At 37.5% G+C, this 18826-nt stretch overlaps 1 protein-coding gene across 13 annotated transcripts in view; it reads right to left on the reverse strand.

The window, feature by feature from the left end:
• The window catches only part of Cask (calcium/calmodulin dependent serine protein kinase), a 344733-nt gene that overhangs the window by 81431 nt on the left and 244476 nt on the right, over nucleotides 1-18826 (reverse strand). For 9 of the 13 annotated variants that reach the window (XM_021188350.2, XM_021188347.2, XM_021188344.2 and 6 more), the window contains exons 9-11: nucleotides 17080-17163; nucleotides 8645-8744; nucleotides 5434-5451 (exon numbers count right to left, since the gene is read on the reverse strand). In XM_021188350.2, coding sequence (XP_021044009.1) covers nucleotides 5434-5451; nucleotides 8645-8744; nucleotides 17080-17163 — 202 coding nt within the window. The remainder of the gene's footprint in view (nucleotides 1-5433; nucleotides 5452-8644; nucleotides 8745-17079; nucleotides 17164-18826) is intronic. The other 4 variants (XM_021188353.2, XM_029534527.1, XM_021188351.2 and 1 more) reach the window with 1 other exon arrangement.

Here is an 18826-nt window from a genome sequence, read left to right on the forward strand (position 1 = left end):
ACACACACACACACACACACACACACACACACACACGCACGCACGCTTAAGCAGTTACTAGTATTCATTTGTGGATCAATTTTGTCATATAGGAACCAGTCATTCTTTTCCAAGATTGAAGATGATGTTTTCCCTATAAAACCCTAGAGTAAATTCTAACAGCCTTACAAAAATCAGCCAGTAAGTAGTTCACAAGCTTTCCCTAGGAGATAGCTATCTAATGGCATAACCACAGACATCCTATTAGCTTTTGTGTTTTGGGCTAGACTTTTAGAATGTCTGGTTGAAAAGGATGCTTCAAAGAGTTCTTGATTAGAGATTTTTCCTAAACAAATTTTGAAGAATTTAGAGGTAAGTATTAGAATAGATGGTTTGCCCATAAGAAAAAAATATTTTTTGGACATAGAGTCTCACTACATAGCTCAGGCTGACCTCAAGTTCCTGACTTTCTTGTTTCATAATCCCAAGAGATGGGATTACAGGTGTGAGCTACAATGCACAGAAAAAAATCATAATGGAAATTATCTTCATAATAACACACATATGACAATTTATGTTTTTATCCTTGCCATCTTATGTGACTTTACAATAACCTGTTATGTAGGCAAGTGCTTTTGTATTTGAAAAACTAGAGGCTTATGAGGGTTCAATGACCTATCCAAGGGCCACAAACAGACAGGGAGCAGAGGAATGAAATCCCAGCATCCACCTGGGACCCCTGTTGCAGTGTTCTTCTTTATTACCTCAAACCACAGATTACCTTTAGCAATGCACCTGAATCATGTGTTCAGTAATGCTGTGCTTTACAATAACTCTATTTTCTTCTTAATTCCATTTTTATTTACCATATGAGGTTCTTTTCTAGCACTTGGGCCACATTTTTATTTTATCATTTGTTTTTAAAGACAGAGTTTTTCTGTGTAGCCTTGGCTATCCTGAAAAATCACTCTGTAGATCATGCTGGCCTTGAACTCAGAAATCTGTCTCCCAAGTGCTGAGATTAAAGGCATGTATTACCACTGCCTGACTTTTTAAAAAAAAATATTATTTATGTGACTATGTGCGTGGCTATATGTACCTGTGTGCATGTGCCTGTGAAAGTGAGATGAGCTGGAGTTATGAATTCTCTTATGACCCCGATGTGGGTCTTGGGACTTGTGTCCTCTGTAAGAGCAGCATGTATTACCCACTGAGTAATCTGCTGGCCCAGACTTGGCCCAAACTTTTACATTGGTAAATTTACTAAAAGCAATTATACCTGCCGTAGGGTAACATTTTACACTGTTCATTCAATAATCAATCTTGTTTCTAAAAATTCAGATTGAAAAACTATACAATTGAATTTTAAACACTTATACTTTCCCAAAGACTCTCACTTCTAAGAAAGTTTTTCTGAAAAGTCTTCTGTTACTATTATGAAACAACAGTCAAAATAGCATAAATATGTCAACTACTTTAAAAATGTTTTCCAGGTCTATTTATTTAAAGAGGAATATGTTTTTAAGGTCAATCAAAGCTTGGGATACAGAACAGTTTCATTCAGTGCCTGGCAAACAGAACTGGATGCTCACAGCCAGCTATTGGATGGAACACAGGATCCCCAATGGAGGAGCTAGAGAAAGTACCCAAGGAGCTGAAGGGGGATGCAACCCTGTAGGTGCAACAACAATATGAACTAACCAGTACCCCCTGAGCTCGAGTCTCTAGCTGCATATGTAGCAGAAGATGGCCTAATCGGCCATCATTGGGAAGAGAGGCCCCTTGGTCTTGNAAACTTTATATGNCCCAGCACANGGGAAGGCCNGGGCCAAGNAGTGGGAGTGGGTGGGTAGGGGAGGAGGGTGGGGGGAGGGTATAGGGGACTTTCGGGATAGCATTTGAAATGTAAATAAAGAAAATAATAATAATAAAAAAAGAGATTCCTTACAGAGAAAAAAAAGAGTGGAAAAGTCTCACAAAAAATTTTACCAAGTAAAAATAAACCCAAAGGACGACAGAAAAGTAAACAGAATACTGTTTAAACTAAGAGGTTCTCAGCGCCGATGTGGGCTCTCTCTTAACCCTTTCCCCCCACATAGCAAACTCTGAGCAATTCCAAGCAGGCGGAAAGTCTAACAACCACTTAGGCCACAGCTCGCTGTATGCTCTATCACATGTATCGCCAGCTATCCATCTGGCAATTCATCGCATTTCTCCTTGTTATAGTGAGTGGCAGAGTGGCTGACACCAGTCACTTCCTCTTAGAGACTTCAGCAAAGATTTCAATTCTTCTCTCAGATAAAACTCAAACACAGCAAAGTACACACATCTTAAGTTTACCATTTCATGGGCTTTGGTGCTCCCACATTTACCTGGCAGTTATTTCAGGGAAGATCCATGTGCATTTCTCATTTACATGTAGAACTATGCCTATCCCACGAGTGGCTCACTAATGTACCACTACACCACTGCACATGCACTTTCCCTTGCAACATGATACCTTTTCTGAGACAGGGTCTCATTATGTAGCTCAGGCTGGTCTTGAAGTTATGATTATCCTGTCTCAGCCCCCTTTGGGAGCTGTGATTATAGGTGGGAACCCTGTCCCCAGACAAGTAATATAATGCTGAAAAAAACAAACAAACCTCTTTCCAGGTGTGGTGGTATATGCCTTTAATGCCAGCATCAGGAGACAGAGAAAAGCAGATCTCTGAGTTCAAGGCCAGTTTGGTCTACTACACAGTGAATCCCAGGCTAGCCAGGGCTACATAGTGAGAGATCTGGTCTCATTTTTTTTCTTTACTCAAGTGTAGCTATTAATTTAAACTTACCAATTGAAGTGTACAGTGTTATCACTCAAAAAATATCTCCCCCCAACCTTGTCTAACTGCAGTCTGTTTCTTCTCACCACTGTCCCCTAGCCAACAGCTTTTATTTTCAATGCATGAAGCAAATTCAGGCTTTCGATCATGTTATAAGCAACAGTGAACTTCACAGTGGAAACTGTATTTTGAGTGCTGGCAGGTGTACTATATCCAATTCTAGTTGTGAAAACTTGGATATGACAGTAAATGTCTTAGATTCTTTGTGCGTAGATTATGGCACAGGTACCTCAAAAATGTATTGAGCTTAAGTTTCTTAAGGAACTCTACATATACATTTTATCAGCATACAAGGGCTACAATTCTAGTGACATTATGTTTATTAAAATAGTCTGTTTCTAAGTAGTACCATTCTTTTTTAGTTTTTTCTTTTAATAAACTAGACAAGATCTCTGGCTGTCCTGGAACTCACTATGTAGACCAGATTGGACTTGAAATCATAGAGATCCACCTGCTTCTGCCTCCTGAGTGCTGGGATTAAAGGTGTGCACCACTAGGCACAAGTAGTACCATTTTTGAGCACCATTTTCCAAAGTATTTTGACAATATTCTGCTAGCCTTAAATGCTCATTTGCGTTAAGTTTTATACAGACCGGTAGAATGTTCCTTCCCAAATATGGTGATAGATGTGGCTGACTTAAAAAGGATAGAAGAGAGAAAAAGGGAAAGGGGGAGGAGGGAGGGAGGGGAAGAATAGATTAACTGCTTGATTGATTTCCATTTTTATAGTCGCATGGATATCTCATTAGCCTCTGAATCCCTAAGATCCAGTCCCCTGCTGTTCTTACCAGCTGTGATCAACTACTTCTCCTGGCATGGGGCCTGAGCATAGAGAATGTTACTTCTGATGCAAGGTTAAAAAACTGTTCCCTGTCTTGGGAACAATGAGTAACAACTCCTGCTTTCATTTATTTGGGGTAGCAAGCTGCTGGTTTGTGGATGGCCATGTAGACAAGCCAGGGAGGATTAGAAATGTTTTATTCCACACTTTGAAGGCCACCCAGAGACTGCTCCACCTGAGAATCTATCTCATATACAGACACCAAACCCAGACACTATTGCTGATGCCAAGAAGTGCTTGCTGACAGGAGTCTGATACAGCTGTCTCCTGAGAGCCACTGTCAGAGCCTGACCAATACAGATGTGGATGCTCACAGCTAACCATTGGGCTGAGCACAGGGTCACCAAGGACTGAAGGAGCTGAAGGGGCTTTATCTGGCATCAATGGGAGGAGAGGCCCTTGGTCTTGTGAAGGCTTGATGCCTCAGTGTAGGAGAATGCCAGGGTGGGGAGGTGGGAGTGGGAACACCCCCATAGAAGCAGGGGTGGGGGGATGGGATAGGGGTTTTCTGGAAGGGAAACCGGGAAAGGGGATAACATCTGAAATGTAAATAAATAAAATATCCAATAAAAAAAGAAAATTTCTATTAACTACTGTGTGAGCTTCCTAATTTTTTCCTACAATCATGCCTTCAAGAGGATAACAGCTCTGAAAGGTAGGCAGAGGCACTTAGCAAAGCCATACCCTACTTGTGATTCACAGGTGCTGCCATTCTCAGCCACAAACCACTAGTATATGGTGAGATTTTTGTATTGTCTGTAACTTTAGCTATAAATAGTAAATGCAACAAAAGTGCCAACTAAGTTCATTGTTAGTACCCAGATTTTCTAATTTATCTTTGTCTCTTATTACTTTCCTTTAGTCAGCATTAATTACTTTGAGGTAAATTTTAATTGCATTTTAAATACTAATATTGTTGTAATGTAACATCTTTATCGGGACAATTTCAGTTTTACACACACACACACACACACACACACACACACACACACACACACCCCACACATAACCCCCAAACACAATGTTGTGTGTGTATGTTGTGTTTGTGCATATTTTGTACAGCTTAATTTTTTACATATTCAAATTACATCTCTGTGCAGTTAAAGGATATCTATTATTACTCTTATTTGTTATTTATTTTCTGCAACAAGGTCTCACTACATAGCCAAGACTGGTCTCTAACTTGTTACCTTCCTGCCTCAGTCTCCTGAGGGTGAGACTATACCAGTATACCTGTATGGCCACTGTACCTGATGATGAGGGTTGTTAAAAGACATAATTTCAGAGTTTACTTCACAGCCCAACAACGATAAACGGAATGACTTTTGTATCAGTAATAAAAACCATTCATGTGTAACAAAATTGTCGAAAGAAAATTCACTTACCCTAAAAGTTTTCTTGGGAGCCAACTTCAAAATAAAATGTTACCTTTTCCCCAGAATGAATATATTCGTGTTTGAATTTCAAATGTGAAATAATATTAAGTATGGTTGAAATTTTAACACTGCCTCCTCCCTACCCCTTGAAAGAATTGAAAAATTCAGCTGTATATCAGTGCCTCAGAAAATCAATATATGTAAGTTCTTATTTTATGATCAGACAGTGTTAAAATTCACTTTTAAACATCTAAACACAAGCAGCCATGGAAAAAGTCAAGCCAATTATGAACCATGCAGAGCCAAACACTTTTGCATAAAGATAAACCTTAGAGGAAAACGAAGGGATACCTACTTTCTGCTGCTAGAAGTCCTAGGAGGAAGGCAGCATATGGACAAAGGACAAACATTATGATTTTAGAGCAAGCAGGTCATTAAGCCATAGTTGGGCCCTTTAGATAATCCACAAGCACAGCCCCCATGCTGACCCCCCAAATTACAGACATTACTGTGACCTCATTCTAAATTCTTTGCTTTGAAATATGAGAACATTTTCACTTTGAATTAAGTAACAAAGCAACAAGATACTGATTATCATAAGATTAACTTTAGTGAATCCAGTAAAAGCATAATGAATGAACCCTAATAATCAAAATGGAAAAGTATTTTTCAGAAAAAAATTATTTTGTAATACAATGACACGCCTAAACATGTTCAGCTTTTCTCTGGATGACAGGCTGTGGAGCTGATTACTTTTTAGGCTGTGATTTTAAATACTCACATTTCTCAAATGCATATTCTTATTTGTTAGTAATTTTAATTTAAGGAAATAACATGCTGCAATTTGTGGCCAAGCAGCTTTAGTTACTGTCCCCATACTTCAGAATGTTGTAGAAGGAATTTTGAAAAAAAATTGGGGGGCAAAATTGGGATGGACAATCATTACTTTTGGTAGGCTTTTTTTTTAAAAATAGACCCACTATAATTTCATCAGAATGGAAAAGGTATTTTGTAACGTGGAACACAAAGACAGTCTGTGTAAAGAATAGGCAGCTGGTGAAATACACTGTTCTCTTGTATCTTCTCAGCTCTTCCCAACCTCCTTTGATGATGGACTGTAGACTTTAAGGCGAACCCTTTCCTCCCTAAGTTGCTTTTGGTCATAGTCTTTATCATAGCACTAGAAAGGAAACTAGGTCAGCGGCTAGGTGGCTTCTCATACGAAATCTCATGTCATGCTTTCAAAGAACATTTCGGTATTAAAACTCCATGGTCCAGTTAGATATAGTCAGCACCCTACAAGCGTATGCTCTGCAGTCACTTCTCTCTCACATCTCAGGCTCGGACGCACTTGCAGGTAATCACAGAAAATGTTCTTGGTTTTTTCAGTGTAAAACAAACCCGTATAAATCCAAACATCAAGATAGGGAAAGGGTTACTTTGGGAATTTGAAATAAACAAGCATAAGGATAAAAGGAAGATTTTGTTTTTTAGGTTTAGAAAGCAATGAAAATACCAAAAATGAGATGGAAATAATGAAAATCAAATATAGATATTTTCATTTACAAAAGTGCAAAGCTTTGAGTCTAGATAAAATACATAAATGGCTTTCTGCAGCTGATACACTACTGTTGGCTGCAGAAAGGCCATGGGCTGGCAGATGGCTCTAGGTTAATACTGTTGATTAGCGCAGAGTGCCTTCCTCAATTTGCTTAGCATTAAAAATTAATTTTGGAAATGTATGATTTCTGATAGCTATGTGAAATGTGTAGGAAAACATTACACTTGTCTTTAAAAATCTCCTTTGCTTCTGACTTCTGACTACATAAACATTTCTCCTTTACTTGGGGTAGTGATTTAGTTTTAGATTTTAATTCTACTTTTCACTTGATTTTAATTGTACTTTTCGCTTGTAGCACCTAGACAGCATCACTGAAAAAGTCTTTTACAGATATTTACCATGGCCATTTAAAATATATACTGCTTAGAAGATCACGATGGACCCAGAATTAAAGAAAAGAAAAAAGAATGTAACAAGGTGAGACTGCAGGAAAGGAACGCCAAGAAGAAATGTTCAATTGGGAACAATTAATGTGAAATCCTGAAGGTAGCCTACAAGATGGTGGAAGGTTTGCTGTTGTTGCTGCTGCTGTTTGTTTGCTTGTTTAAAAACATAGAATTATACTAAAAGATCTGTTTCAATCAAATCATTTAAAAAATATACCAAAGAAAAGGGCCAGGTGATAAAATATATTTAATATAAGCAAGCATGTTTACAAATATAGATAATTTCTTTTTTTAAAGAAAAATTTCAGTTCTTCCAGGAAAAGAACACTTATTTAGGCTTTATTAAGTTTTTAGTGGGCAGAGGAAAATATTAATTAAAGGAAAATTCTCAAGATTGAGGACTATATTGTTTTCTAGGCCCATTTAAAAAATGAAAGTGATAGTATAGTCGTTGACCATAAATCCTGAAGAGATAGTTTATTCTAAATATAGTAAAGCTGTGCCTCTTTCATATCATCACAGACATAAACTAAAAATCATGCCTGTATCCATGCTCCTTAAATAGGGCCAACTGTAATCTATGCTGAAAGCCAGAGGGAGATGTTCAACTTCTAAAAAATGGTCCAGGGGATGGGAACAAAATATAGTAGGAAGAAAAGAAGGGCAGAGATGAAGTGATCCAGAGGACGTGGCCAATCACAACCATGCTGCAGCACAAGAGGAAGCCAAGTCACTTCTCTAAGATTCTGAATATGTTTGGAAATCACCTTTGCTCAAAAGAGGAAGATTCATATCCCGATTGGTAAAAGACAAAAGGAGGAAGCACACACCTGTTGGACTAGGAAACTCAGTCTGGTCATTTTGTATATGGTGTAGGCACATGTTGATTGGCAAGAGCTTTTGAATTTTTAGTGCATGTATATGCATGAGAAGAGGGCAGAGCTAAGCTCTGACAGACAATTCCAGATCCTCCAGGGAAAAGCACTGCTGACTGTAGGATATACTACTCATGCTGTGGGACGAGTCCTGAGTCAGGTTTCTAATGTTCTTACACAAATATTAAAGAAGCCAGTTTAAAGAAGAATAGAAAAAAATCAAATCAGAGGGGCAAATTCCACCATATAAAATTTTTGTCTCTATCAGAAGTAAAGCTGAGGCCAGATGACATATGACTCAGGAGTTACGTGGATAAACAAAAGAGAGCCCATGTCTAATGTCCAAACAGGACATTAGAAGGTTTTGCAGTGGGAGATGATGATCATCAAGATCCAGTGAGTCTGACTACAACACTAGAGGGAAGGAGATGCAGTATAGAGTTTGGACTGTACAAAGGGGAAGAAGTACTGAGGTAAAAAAGAAACTGGCATAATGTTGGTTTGGGAGCACTCAGAGAGGACAGTTTTGGTATTCAAATAAAGAGGAACCAGACACATGCAAGTATGATTTTGTGGGTGACAGACTTCCTTAGAATCTCTCAGAGGACTTGACTGTTCAGAATGGCAGAGAAAAGAGAGATGGCAAGTGATTCCCACAGGAGAATGAGTTAATTACCCAGTTACCTGAGGAGGTAGGGTCTTCGGAGAAATCTGGCAACTCTTCAGGAGGGTCCCCATAGAAGGAATTGAATTTGTGACTTGACACAGCGGCTAGTACTGCACCCTATCAGGAGAAGGTGACAAAAGTACACAATTACAACCAACATACAAACATAAGGCGTTACTAATGGTTATTCAGCTTAAGGATTAGTCAGAAAGTGGCATTTGTAAGACATGTTGGCTGGGGGGGGGGGGCGCAAAACAACTTTGGAATACTTGACATGAATTCCATATGCAGAATGAAGTGTATAAACTAATTACACCTTGGACTTGCACATATATTACATGGTACAAAACTGTCATAAAATGATGCCGTAAAAGGATATTTAATGAAATAGGAAGATTCTTGTAATAAATCATATTTTTTAGAAGGTTTCAAGACAGTGCATATTCTGATTTCTTTTTGGAAAAATAGTTAACAATTATAAACTAGTAAGCATATACCAGCATGTTTACAATAGTTTCACTGAGGATTATGAGTTTCTCATTTTTCAGTCTTTTCCCTCTTTTCTTTGTGTAACAATGACTATGTTACTCTTGCACACCAACTCTATCAGACCATACATCTGAATCAACTACATGTAAATTTTTTTTGGAGACTAGATATTATGCAGCACAGGTTGGCCTTGAATTTGCTATGTAGGTGAGGCTGCCCCAAACTCTTGATCCAATTATCTTTACCTCTTCCCAAGGGCTGGTATTACAGACACAAAACATCACACCTGGTTACAGATGGATCCTAGAAGCCACAGAGAGGACCCACTGAACCATAGGAGAGAAGCACTACCATCCAGAGTGCTGGCATCTTTAAGACTACTGTGTGGGACAGCAATGTGAATTACTGTTTTAGCAATAGGAAGAACCGTAAGTTGCTATGCTTGCTTTCTAGCTTCGTCATCTTCTGGTTCCACAGCACTGTTTGAGTAGATCATTAATACTTTCTAGGTTTTCCTGTTCTTGCATGGTGTATGTGTATATGTGTGTATTTGAGCACGTTTATATGAATGTGCATGCATATATGTGCATGTAAGGGCCAGAGGTCTACACTAGGTGTCATTCCTCAGGAGTCAGCCACTTGTTTTCTGTAGCAGAGTCTCACTGGGAACAGGGACTTGCTGATGAGACTAGGCTGGGCTGGTCAGCTGGCCCCAGGGATCCTCTTGTCTCTGCCCCAGTGCAGGGATTGTGTATGCTCTCTTGGCTCAGAGGCCTCAGTGCTGGCCTTATATGTATTCTTATGTGGGCGCTAGGAATGGAACTCAGTTCTCATGCTTGTGCAGGAGGTACTTTTCTGACTGAGCTATTGATCCCCTCATTTCCTCTCTAGGTCTTATTATCTGTAAACTGAGAGTATGAAAGGGGATGTGCCTTATTTTATATTGCCTAAAGTCTTAATGTAAACAAAAGTGCTTTGAAAACTGTTGGACATTCTGGAAGTATAAATCATTACTAAGTCCACTAAAACAGGCAGAACATGAGTGTGAGTCTTCTACTGCTCTACATACAATTGTTCACTTAGGTAGTTTAAATATCAAACCACTGAAGTGGTCTATCATAGTTTCTATGTAAATTTAAAATATTGAACTCATGAGTTTTCCGCAAGTAAAGATAAATCTGCCATGCATGTAGGCACTTGTTGGTATATACATGAAAATGTTAGCAGCATTTCCACAAGGTCTAATTTTTGGGGAATCACATTAAGTTTCTCTAAATATTACTTGAAAAATGGACTACAGGAAGTGAAGAACCAATAAGATGTTGCATGCCTGCAGTTTAGGCAGGAAGATTGGGAAGTCCAGGATAGCCTGGGCTACACAGCAAGATCATGTCTCAAAATAGCAGTAGCAATAACAAAAAAGACAAAAAAAGGGAAAAACACAAAATAAAATACAAGTGGTTTTGAAATTGCCATTTGATGTAACTGCCTACATTTCCCACAGTATGGGGTTAAAACAAGGAATTTTTTCTGCAGAACTTTATCAACCACATAGGAAAATACAATGAAGGTTGAATTTTCTTTCTACAGAAGAATCTTATTTCACTTTGCATATTATACATGCTCCCTAAAAGCTGGGTGGAATGGAATTCTTATGTATCAAATCATATTTCCCACATACCCAAACCAGAATTTTATAGATTTTTTTTATTTCCAAGTGAGTTCAACTGAGTTTCTTTGTACGTTAGTATTACATCTAAAGGCTTTCCCCAACTACTTTTGTAGTTGAAGATCTATAAACAAGTACTTAGACTGGTACTTAAAAGAGCCTGAGAGAAAAATAGCTTTGAAACAGTAAGTTCCTAGCAGCTTGGTTTATTTAGTTTCTCAGTTCAGTGACCATATATGGTTCTACTACCCAATGCAAGACAATTATGTGAAACAGGAAAACAGTTTCAAAACAGCTCAGATTCACAGAACTTTATTACTGTTTGAGAGCCAGTCTCGGTGATGAGCTATTCAAAAGGATTCATTTCATAGGAGGGAAAACTGAGGTCCAGACAGGCTTAGTGCTTTGCTATGATTAAAAATGCAATCACCCATGGTCAGAACTGAGATCCATCGATTATTCTTCCTAATTTAGGAGTTTTTCTTCCTCTAGGAGATAACCTTTTTTTTTTTAACTCTGTAAAGAGCCAGAGCATAAATATTTTAGGCTTTGAAGGGTACATATTTTCTTTTGCTACTACTCAACTCTGTTATTAAAGCACAAAAGCAACAAACAAAATGTAAATGAATATGACACTGAATTTTAATAAAACTTTATATTCCTCAACAAGGTAGTGGGGTGGACTAGACCCCCTGGACATTGTTTGCCAACTCCTATAGTACATTTCTAGTGAAGAGCCTATTGGGTACAGCAATATAAATGATAGCTTAAATAAACATCTCTTTTTTTTTTTTTTTTGGTATATCCAACTTTGAAAAATCTCTTGAAATTTACTAGGTATACTTTAGCGTGTTTTAAGGATGAAACATAATTAATTTCAAGTTGATACTATTTAAAATCTGTTACGAAAAACTATGATAAAGTTGCAACTTTCTGCTTTTAAAGAACTAAAATAGCATTTCTAAACTGTGTTTTCTTATAATAAGGTATACATTTGCAATTTGCAAAAAGCAACAAAGTTGTAGAGAGTTCTCAGAAATCTCTCTTGTGTTCATTTCCTTTATAAACCAATTTTCTTATTTGACAATTTCTCCATGTATTTAATATTTTTTGGCCACACCCACCCTCTGCATCCTCCCACTAAGTCCCTATCCTACTCTCACGCCCTTTTGTCTTCTGTCTGATTTTACTTTGTGACTTCATGGGGCTTAACCTGAGCCGCCTGCATGAATATAGGTGTTGAGCTATCCACTGGAACATGGGTAACTTACCAGTGACTACACTAAGAAAGATGACTTCTCCTCTAGCAGTCTCAGTCTGCCATTAGCTTTTTTGAGTGGAGTGACACCCCATGAACCCCTCTCCTACCTATGACTAAATGTTTAGGGGCTCAGTCTTATGCAGACTCCATGTAGGAAATCACAGTTGGGAAAAGTTCATGTGATCCTTCTTGAGAGGAGGTTCTTCCTCGGTTTCTATATTAAAAGTATAAGTGGCTTTATCCTCTTAACCGAACTGCTTGGCTTCAACTCACTGTAGCCCTTGTTTTGCATGGGGTGGGGGTTGCAACAGCGCAGCTAGATATCCTAGGTTGGCTTTGAACTTGTGCTGGGATTACAGGCATGCAACACCCTGCTTGGCTCAAACTACCATTTCCGAAATTGATTGTAGTTAATTCACTCAAACATAGACTATTGCTTCTATTTAGATATATTTTTTTCCTTTAAAGGCCAAATCTTATATTTATATTACATTATATTTCAGTTTAAAAGAAGTTATTTTAAATAGAAACATTGAAATGAAAATTGTTATAATAGTCAGGTAACTTCTGTGTATACAAAAATCAGTAATGATAGTGAAGGGGATGAAAATATTTTATCCCAAAACATGTTAGTTTGATTAAAGATTTTTTTTAAACTTAGCAAATATTTTTAACTATTTGAGAATTTCATACATAATGTGTTTTGCTTCATTATAGAGAAATATGCTTTCTATGGATCAAAATAATTCCTGAAGGAAAGGGGATAACTTTTAGAGCAGATACCCTGTTGAGCTTGTTGCTAGATTGACAAGGTCATATACCAACGAACATCCCTTTGTTTATAACTCCTTTAGTGGCTGATGCTTAGGTTAGAAGTCAGTAAGACACTGTGCCTGTTGTGATACTTACATTTCCACTGTCAACGTGGCTGCACTTGGAATCACCAAAACTATCAGCACTGCCTAGTCTAGGAGAGTGTTGTAGAGAGGATTAACTGAGGAGGGAAGGGCTGCCCTAATTGTAGGCAGCACCATTCCTTGGGCTCAGGACCATGACTGAGTAAAGAGAAGGGGCTGAGCACCAGCATTCATCTCTCTGGCTTCCTGACTGTGGGCACAACATGACTACTCTTCTCATACTCTTGCTGTTATGCCCCCATACACTCTAACAGTGAGCCAAAGTGAATCCTTCCTTCCTTAAGTTGGGTTTGTCAGGTATTCTGTTGCCACAATGAGTAAGTAACTAATATATTACTTAAGGAGCCTGTCTGTACCTCAGAGCACAGATCTTCCTTGCAGCCTAGATAACATAGTCTTCCCAGATAAATCACCCTTTACTTAGATTCCTAACTTCTCCCAGCAATATTAGTTTATATATCTTGTATTTATTTTGTTGGATTTATTTCTGTACATTTCATTGTTATATTGCAGTGAATAGACTTATTTCTTAATTTCCTCTTAAGACTATGAATTGCTCATATAATATGTGTATATAGATGTACTATATATATCCATATATATATATATATTACATACATGTATTATATATATGAATCATTTTGCTCTGACTCATAACCTATACTTGTTATAAACTTGTTATTTCTAGGGAATTTCTTGGGACTTTCTATAATACGGAACTGTGTCATCTGCAAAGACAGTGTTATTTTTCTTTCCAAATGGAAGTGTTTTATTATCTGAATATATTATAACCTAGGAATTCCTATTTCTAGTATGCTCCAGATGATGCTGATCTGCTGGTCCAAGAGCCTCACATGAGGAGTATAGACTAGTCTCGCCTTTCCTCAGTTCTAGTTACTTACAATCATTCTTTGTATGAAAATATTACAGGGAATATTCTAGACACCAATAATTTAAATGTTTTAATGACTTTTATAATAATATATTACTATAATTATTGCATTTATTATGAATTATTATAAATATTACTGTACCTGATTTACTATATTTTATTAGACACATATTTATATATAAAACAGCAGAATATATGCAATTCAAAACAAAGATTTCAGGCACCTACTAAGGGTCTGGTATGTTACATGGCTATATTAGTTGTGGAAAGTAGTTACAAGGAAGCAAGTATAATCCTACAAGTATAAAAACTTCTTGTAGATAATGTAAAGGGAAATGATAATAAATAGTGAGAAAAGTCTAAGCGTAATTACTTTAGAAGAAATATAAGAAGGATTATTCAGTAAAAGTTTTCAATGTTTTATACATTTTTTTAGTGTTCCTCAGGCCTGGCAAGAGTGTTCAGTGGGTAAAGGTGCCTGCCTCGTACAAGCTGCCCTCCAATCTCCATGTGCCTGGCATGGCATGTCTGTTTCCTGACCTCATGCGCACAAAATAAATAAGAAGTAATAAAAGGTTAAAAGTTTCTAAAAGTTCTAAAATATTAAAGTGAATGACTAGCAATACTCTAAAATGACATACAATATTTATTTGGGAATTACAATCTTTATAGATTACTAAATCTAAGGTAGCACCATTAAAATCTTAATAATATATTAATAAAAATCACAGTTAATAGCAAAAAAGATCTTTGGAGCATTTACCACATCCTGGTATTCTTCTAACTGCTGTAACAGTAGCTCATTGAATCCTGCTGCTCCTAGGAATTAGCTGCATTTTGCACTATGTATACTTCCCAGATAAAGACGACTGAAGCATAGAGACTTTAGGCAATTTGCTCAAGGCTTTCTGTGATGGAGTGTCAGAACCAGGATCACCCACTCACCATAGCTTGAGTTGCTCCTTCCTGCATTACTCTATACCTCTTTTTTTCTATTAATCAAAATTTAGTAATTGGCTTTCAGCAAGTTTATTGTGAATTTTAGAATCATTTCTAAAGTAGTCTTAAAACTTTGGTTGCTGCACCATTTGAGGAACTTCAAATCAGTGTCTGGGGTAAAGATGAGCAGGCACCTAGCTGTGGAAATAAGCTGTGGGGTGGTGGGCGGTGGGTGGTGGAAACCAGGGAAGTTACCATCTTTGTTCTAGAATTTCATAGGAGAAGTATAAGAAGGAGAATAAGCTCCCTGAGGAAGGAAGGTGAGGCATGTGCTAACCTGGTAGCTGACAACTCTGGGAATGTAGCCTTAGCTGAAAACAAGCCCAGAATCATTAGGCTGATGTTTCTAATTCCACATAGCTTGGCGGGTCTTGAGACTTTTAATAGCCCTGTAAAGGGATGTGGTCAATCCACATGACCCCTGCTTGTTGTGATAGTTTGTCTCTGTCCAAACGAATCTTAGTCACCAGTTTGGCTATTTTTGGTCCAAGTCTGCTTCTGTGGCACCAGGGGAAGAGCATGTCTCCTGTGATGGGTGAGCTCAGGCCTGAGTGAAACACCTCTGTTTGGGCAATGAAGGCTTGACCTTGCATAGAGTAATGCTATGTGAAGCCAAAGCAGAGCCGAGGATTAAAGAGATTTAGAGAAGAGTTAAGAAAGGAGCACAGACTAAGTGCAAGAGAGCTTCCAAAATTTTACTCTGAATGATTAGCTTTCCTTTCCTTTGCAGCCTATACCAGTTCAGGGAGATGCCAAAGTAAAGATGTTAAGCCTTAATAAACTTCTTTGGGAACCATCTCAACGATGGCATATTATTAATAACTATTTTTTTTGTCAAGGATTTTTACAAAAACATAGAGAAGAGCTCGTTTGAACTCCTGACAACAGAAGAATTAGGAGAAAAGCTTAACTAAAAATGCTCATCATTAACAGTGATATGTGCAAAGTTCTCCTGCTGTTCAGCAGCAACCCACGGCCAGTGGAATCTTCTACAAGGGTAGGAATGGTTTATGTTTGTGCTGCTTAATATGGTAGCTACTAGGCCGCAAAGCTCTTGAAACATGATGGTATGAATGGGGAACTGGCACTTGGATTTTTAAATTTTAAGTAACTTAGATTCACACACCTACATGTGGCTAATGGATACCATTGTGGGCATTTCAGCCTTCTATGGTGCTATTATACCCTGAGAGTCTCCCCAAACATTTACATATAATTTCCAGCTGTGTAAAACCATTCATAATCTTCAAGGCATGAAGAATGATAAATAGTACTGTAATTTAGGACATCTGAAAATACTCCAGAAGTTTTGTAGTTGGTAGGAGTCATGTGATTAGAGACTGTTATCCAATAAGCTACTTCTAGAACAGACCTAATAATACATTCAGCACCACAGATCCAACAAACATCAATCATTTCCTCTGGATCTTTGTGGTCAGCTTCTGTGCCCCATAACATTTCCTCCCAGAGCTGGAGAGCTCCACCACTGAATTGTGGGTGTTTTTCAGAAAGTTCTGGACTACAATGGCTCCCTGTTAGGGGCCATTGTCCTTGTGCACCTTTACTTTTTGAGACAAAGGACAGGGAGAGTGGCAAGAAAGCCACAGAGAAAGAATAAAGGATCACAGGAGATCTGCAAACACTTTCTCATACATTCTGGCAGTGTGCTTTTTATTTATTGCTTTAAGATGTTTGTTCAACCCTAGAGCCAATGTAAACTCAGCTGCAGTTTCTAGAGAACTGAGGTCACATTTAACAATTTTAAAGTCTTATTATTGTTAATTTAACATTTTGAAGCAGTGTCTCTATATAGTCCAGGCTGGCCTGAAATGCATAAACCTTCCGTTTCAGCATTCTCAGTAGTGGGATTACAGACATGTGCCATGCTATTGTACAAATATTTATGTTTGGGAAAACATAGCTTAGATTCATAATGTAGCCATATCTTTGCTATGAAGTTTAGCAGAATAAAACAAATCTAAAATATGATGTGTCTTCTAGTTGCTAAATTTTGTTTTGATTCATACTGAAATATTAACTTATTTATTTGATTTAAAAAAACCCAAAATGAAATGAAGTTTAGTGAAATGGCAACAATTTTTAGAGATAATTTAGCTGTAGCAAAATTAATGGCCAACACAAGGATGTGTTTATGGAAATCCAACCCGAACAGAAGCATGATTACAAACTCCATCTAGTGAGCTCTTAGGGTCTTAAAACCTTACCTTTAGTTTTCTCCTTGCATTGAATTTCCTCAGTTGTTCTACTGTTTCTGGAAGATGGATTTTGTAGGCATAACGATCCCGCTCCTATAAAAGAAGATTATGATCATACATAACTACTGAGAAAAATCAAGAAGCTTAACATACATTGTGTAGGTCAAACTCTTAAATTTGACGTTGAGATTTAATTTTAGGAAACTGGTTATTTTATTCCATATACTGATATAAGTTCTGATAGAGGTTCTATGAATATTAAAATTGATGGCTAAGTAATATTTTCTAGTAAGAATAAAGGACTTATTTAGTAAGAATAAAGTAATAGATTATCTACTTTTAAGGCAAAGTTATAAAAGTATGAAGTTATCTTTTTCTATTTAATTTTTTAGCTAGCATGCAAAATAATAGCTTTATTTACAGCTTTTTTGAAGACACACACATAAACACGTTGTATTGAAGTTGTCTTCATTAAGATATGAACTGTCAGGTTCATAAATGAGCTCTCAAAAATGAAGTTTATACTGATTCAGCATTCTGTACTGTCAGCAACAACTGAACATTAAAAAAAATGTCTTCCAACTAGGACAGACTTTTCAAGGGGCATCTAATTCAACCACTTCATCCATACAGGGTCTGTATCAGCCTTTGCCCAGAAAGAAATAACTTCCTTTATAGCAGCCCTTTAGAATTCCAAGAGAGTAATTTCAAACTCTATTTTAGAAGAATCAAACTAGATCCCTATCTTTTACTCTGCACAAAAGTCAACTCCAAATGGATCAAATACCTTAATGGAAGACCTGAAATTCTAAAACTGCTAAAGGAAAAAAAATAGGGAAACACTTGAAGATATAGGCACATGAAAGGTCTTTCTCAATAGGACCCTGGTCACTCAGGAAATAAGGTCAACAACACACAAATGGACCTCATGACATTAAAAGGCTTCTGTACAACAAGGATTCAATTGACTGAAAAGTCAGCCTATAGTGAAAAATCTTTGCTAGCCCGAGATCTGACAGAAAAGTAATATCTGGAATGTACAAAGGACTAACAAGACCTAAGAAACAACCAACTCAACAACTGGGCTAATGAAATAGATAGATCACCAAAGATGAAATGAATGTGGCCAATAAACATTATGAAAAAAAAGGTCAACCTCATTAGTCCTTTGAGAATACAAGTCACAACCAGCCAGACTGGCAATCATTAAGCAAACAATTAACAAATGATGGGGGTACTATTTACCTAGAGAGCGACTGAAATAGAGCAAAGTACCTAGCACAAAGGTTCAAGTAGTGAGAATGTGTGGAAACTGTAATAAAGAGCTAGCAGATTAATCCATGTAGTGAGAATACAGTGATGAGACAGTGGAGACACAGATCAGGTGGGAGAGATAACGAGCATGGGGTAGGGTGGGCTGCCTTTATTATGTGAGGTCAGGGACAGGATAGAGGTGCTTGCTGCCCAGCCTCACGACTTGAGTTTGGTCATGAGAATCGACATGGAAGAGAGAATCAGCTCTATAAGCTATCCACTGACTCCTCCCTACAACATATGCCATGGTAAACAAACAAATAAATAACTTATAGTCTCAAATGGCAATAAGTAAGTAAGTAAGTAAATAAATAAATGTAAAAAAACCTTCTTATGTACATTCGGATACAAGTCAGTCTTTGTATGAATATACGCTTAATTTCTAAGGAATAGACAGAATGGCTAGGCCATGTAAATGGGTTATGTTTAACTTTTTTTTGTT

Source organism: Mus pahari, chromosome X, assembly GCF_900095145.1.
Source record: "Mus pahari chromosome X, PAHARI_EIJ_v1.1, whole genome shotgun sequence".
Classification (NCBI taxonomy): Eukaryota; Metazoa; Chordata; class Mammalia; order Rodentia; family Muridae; genus Mus; species Mus pahari.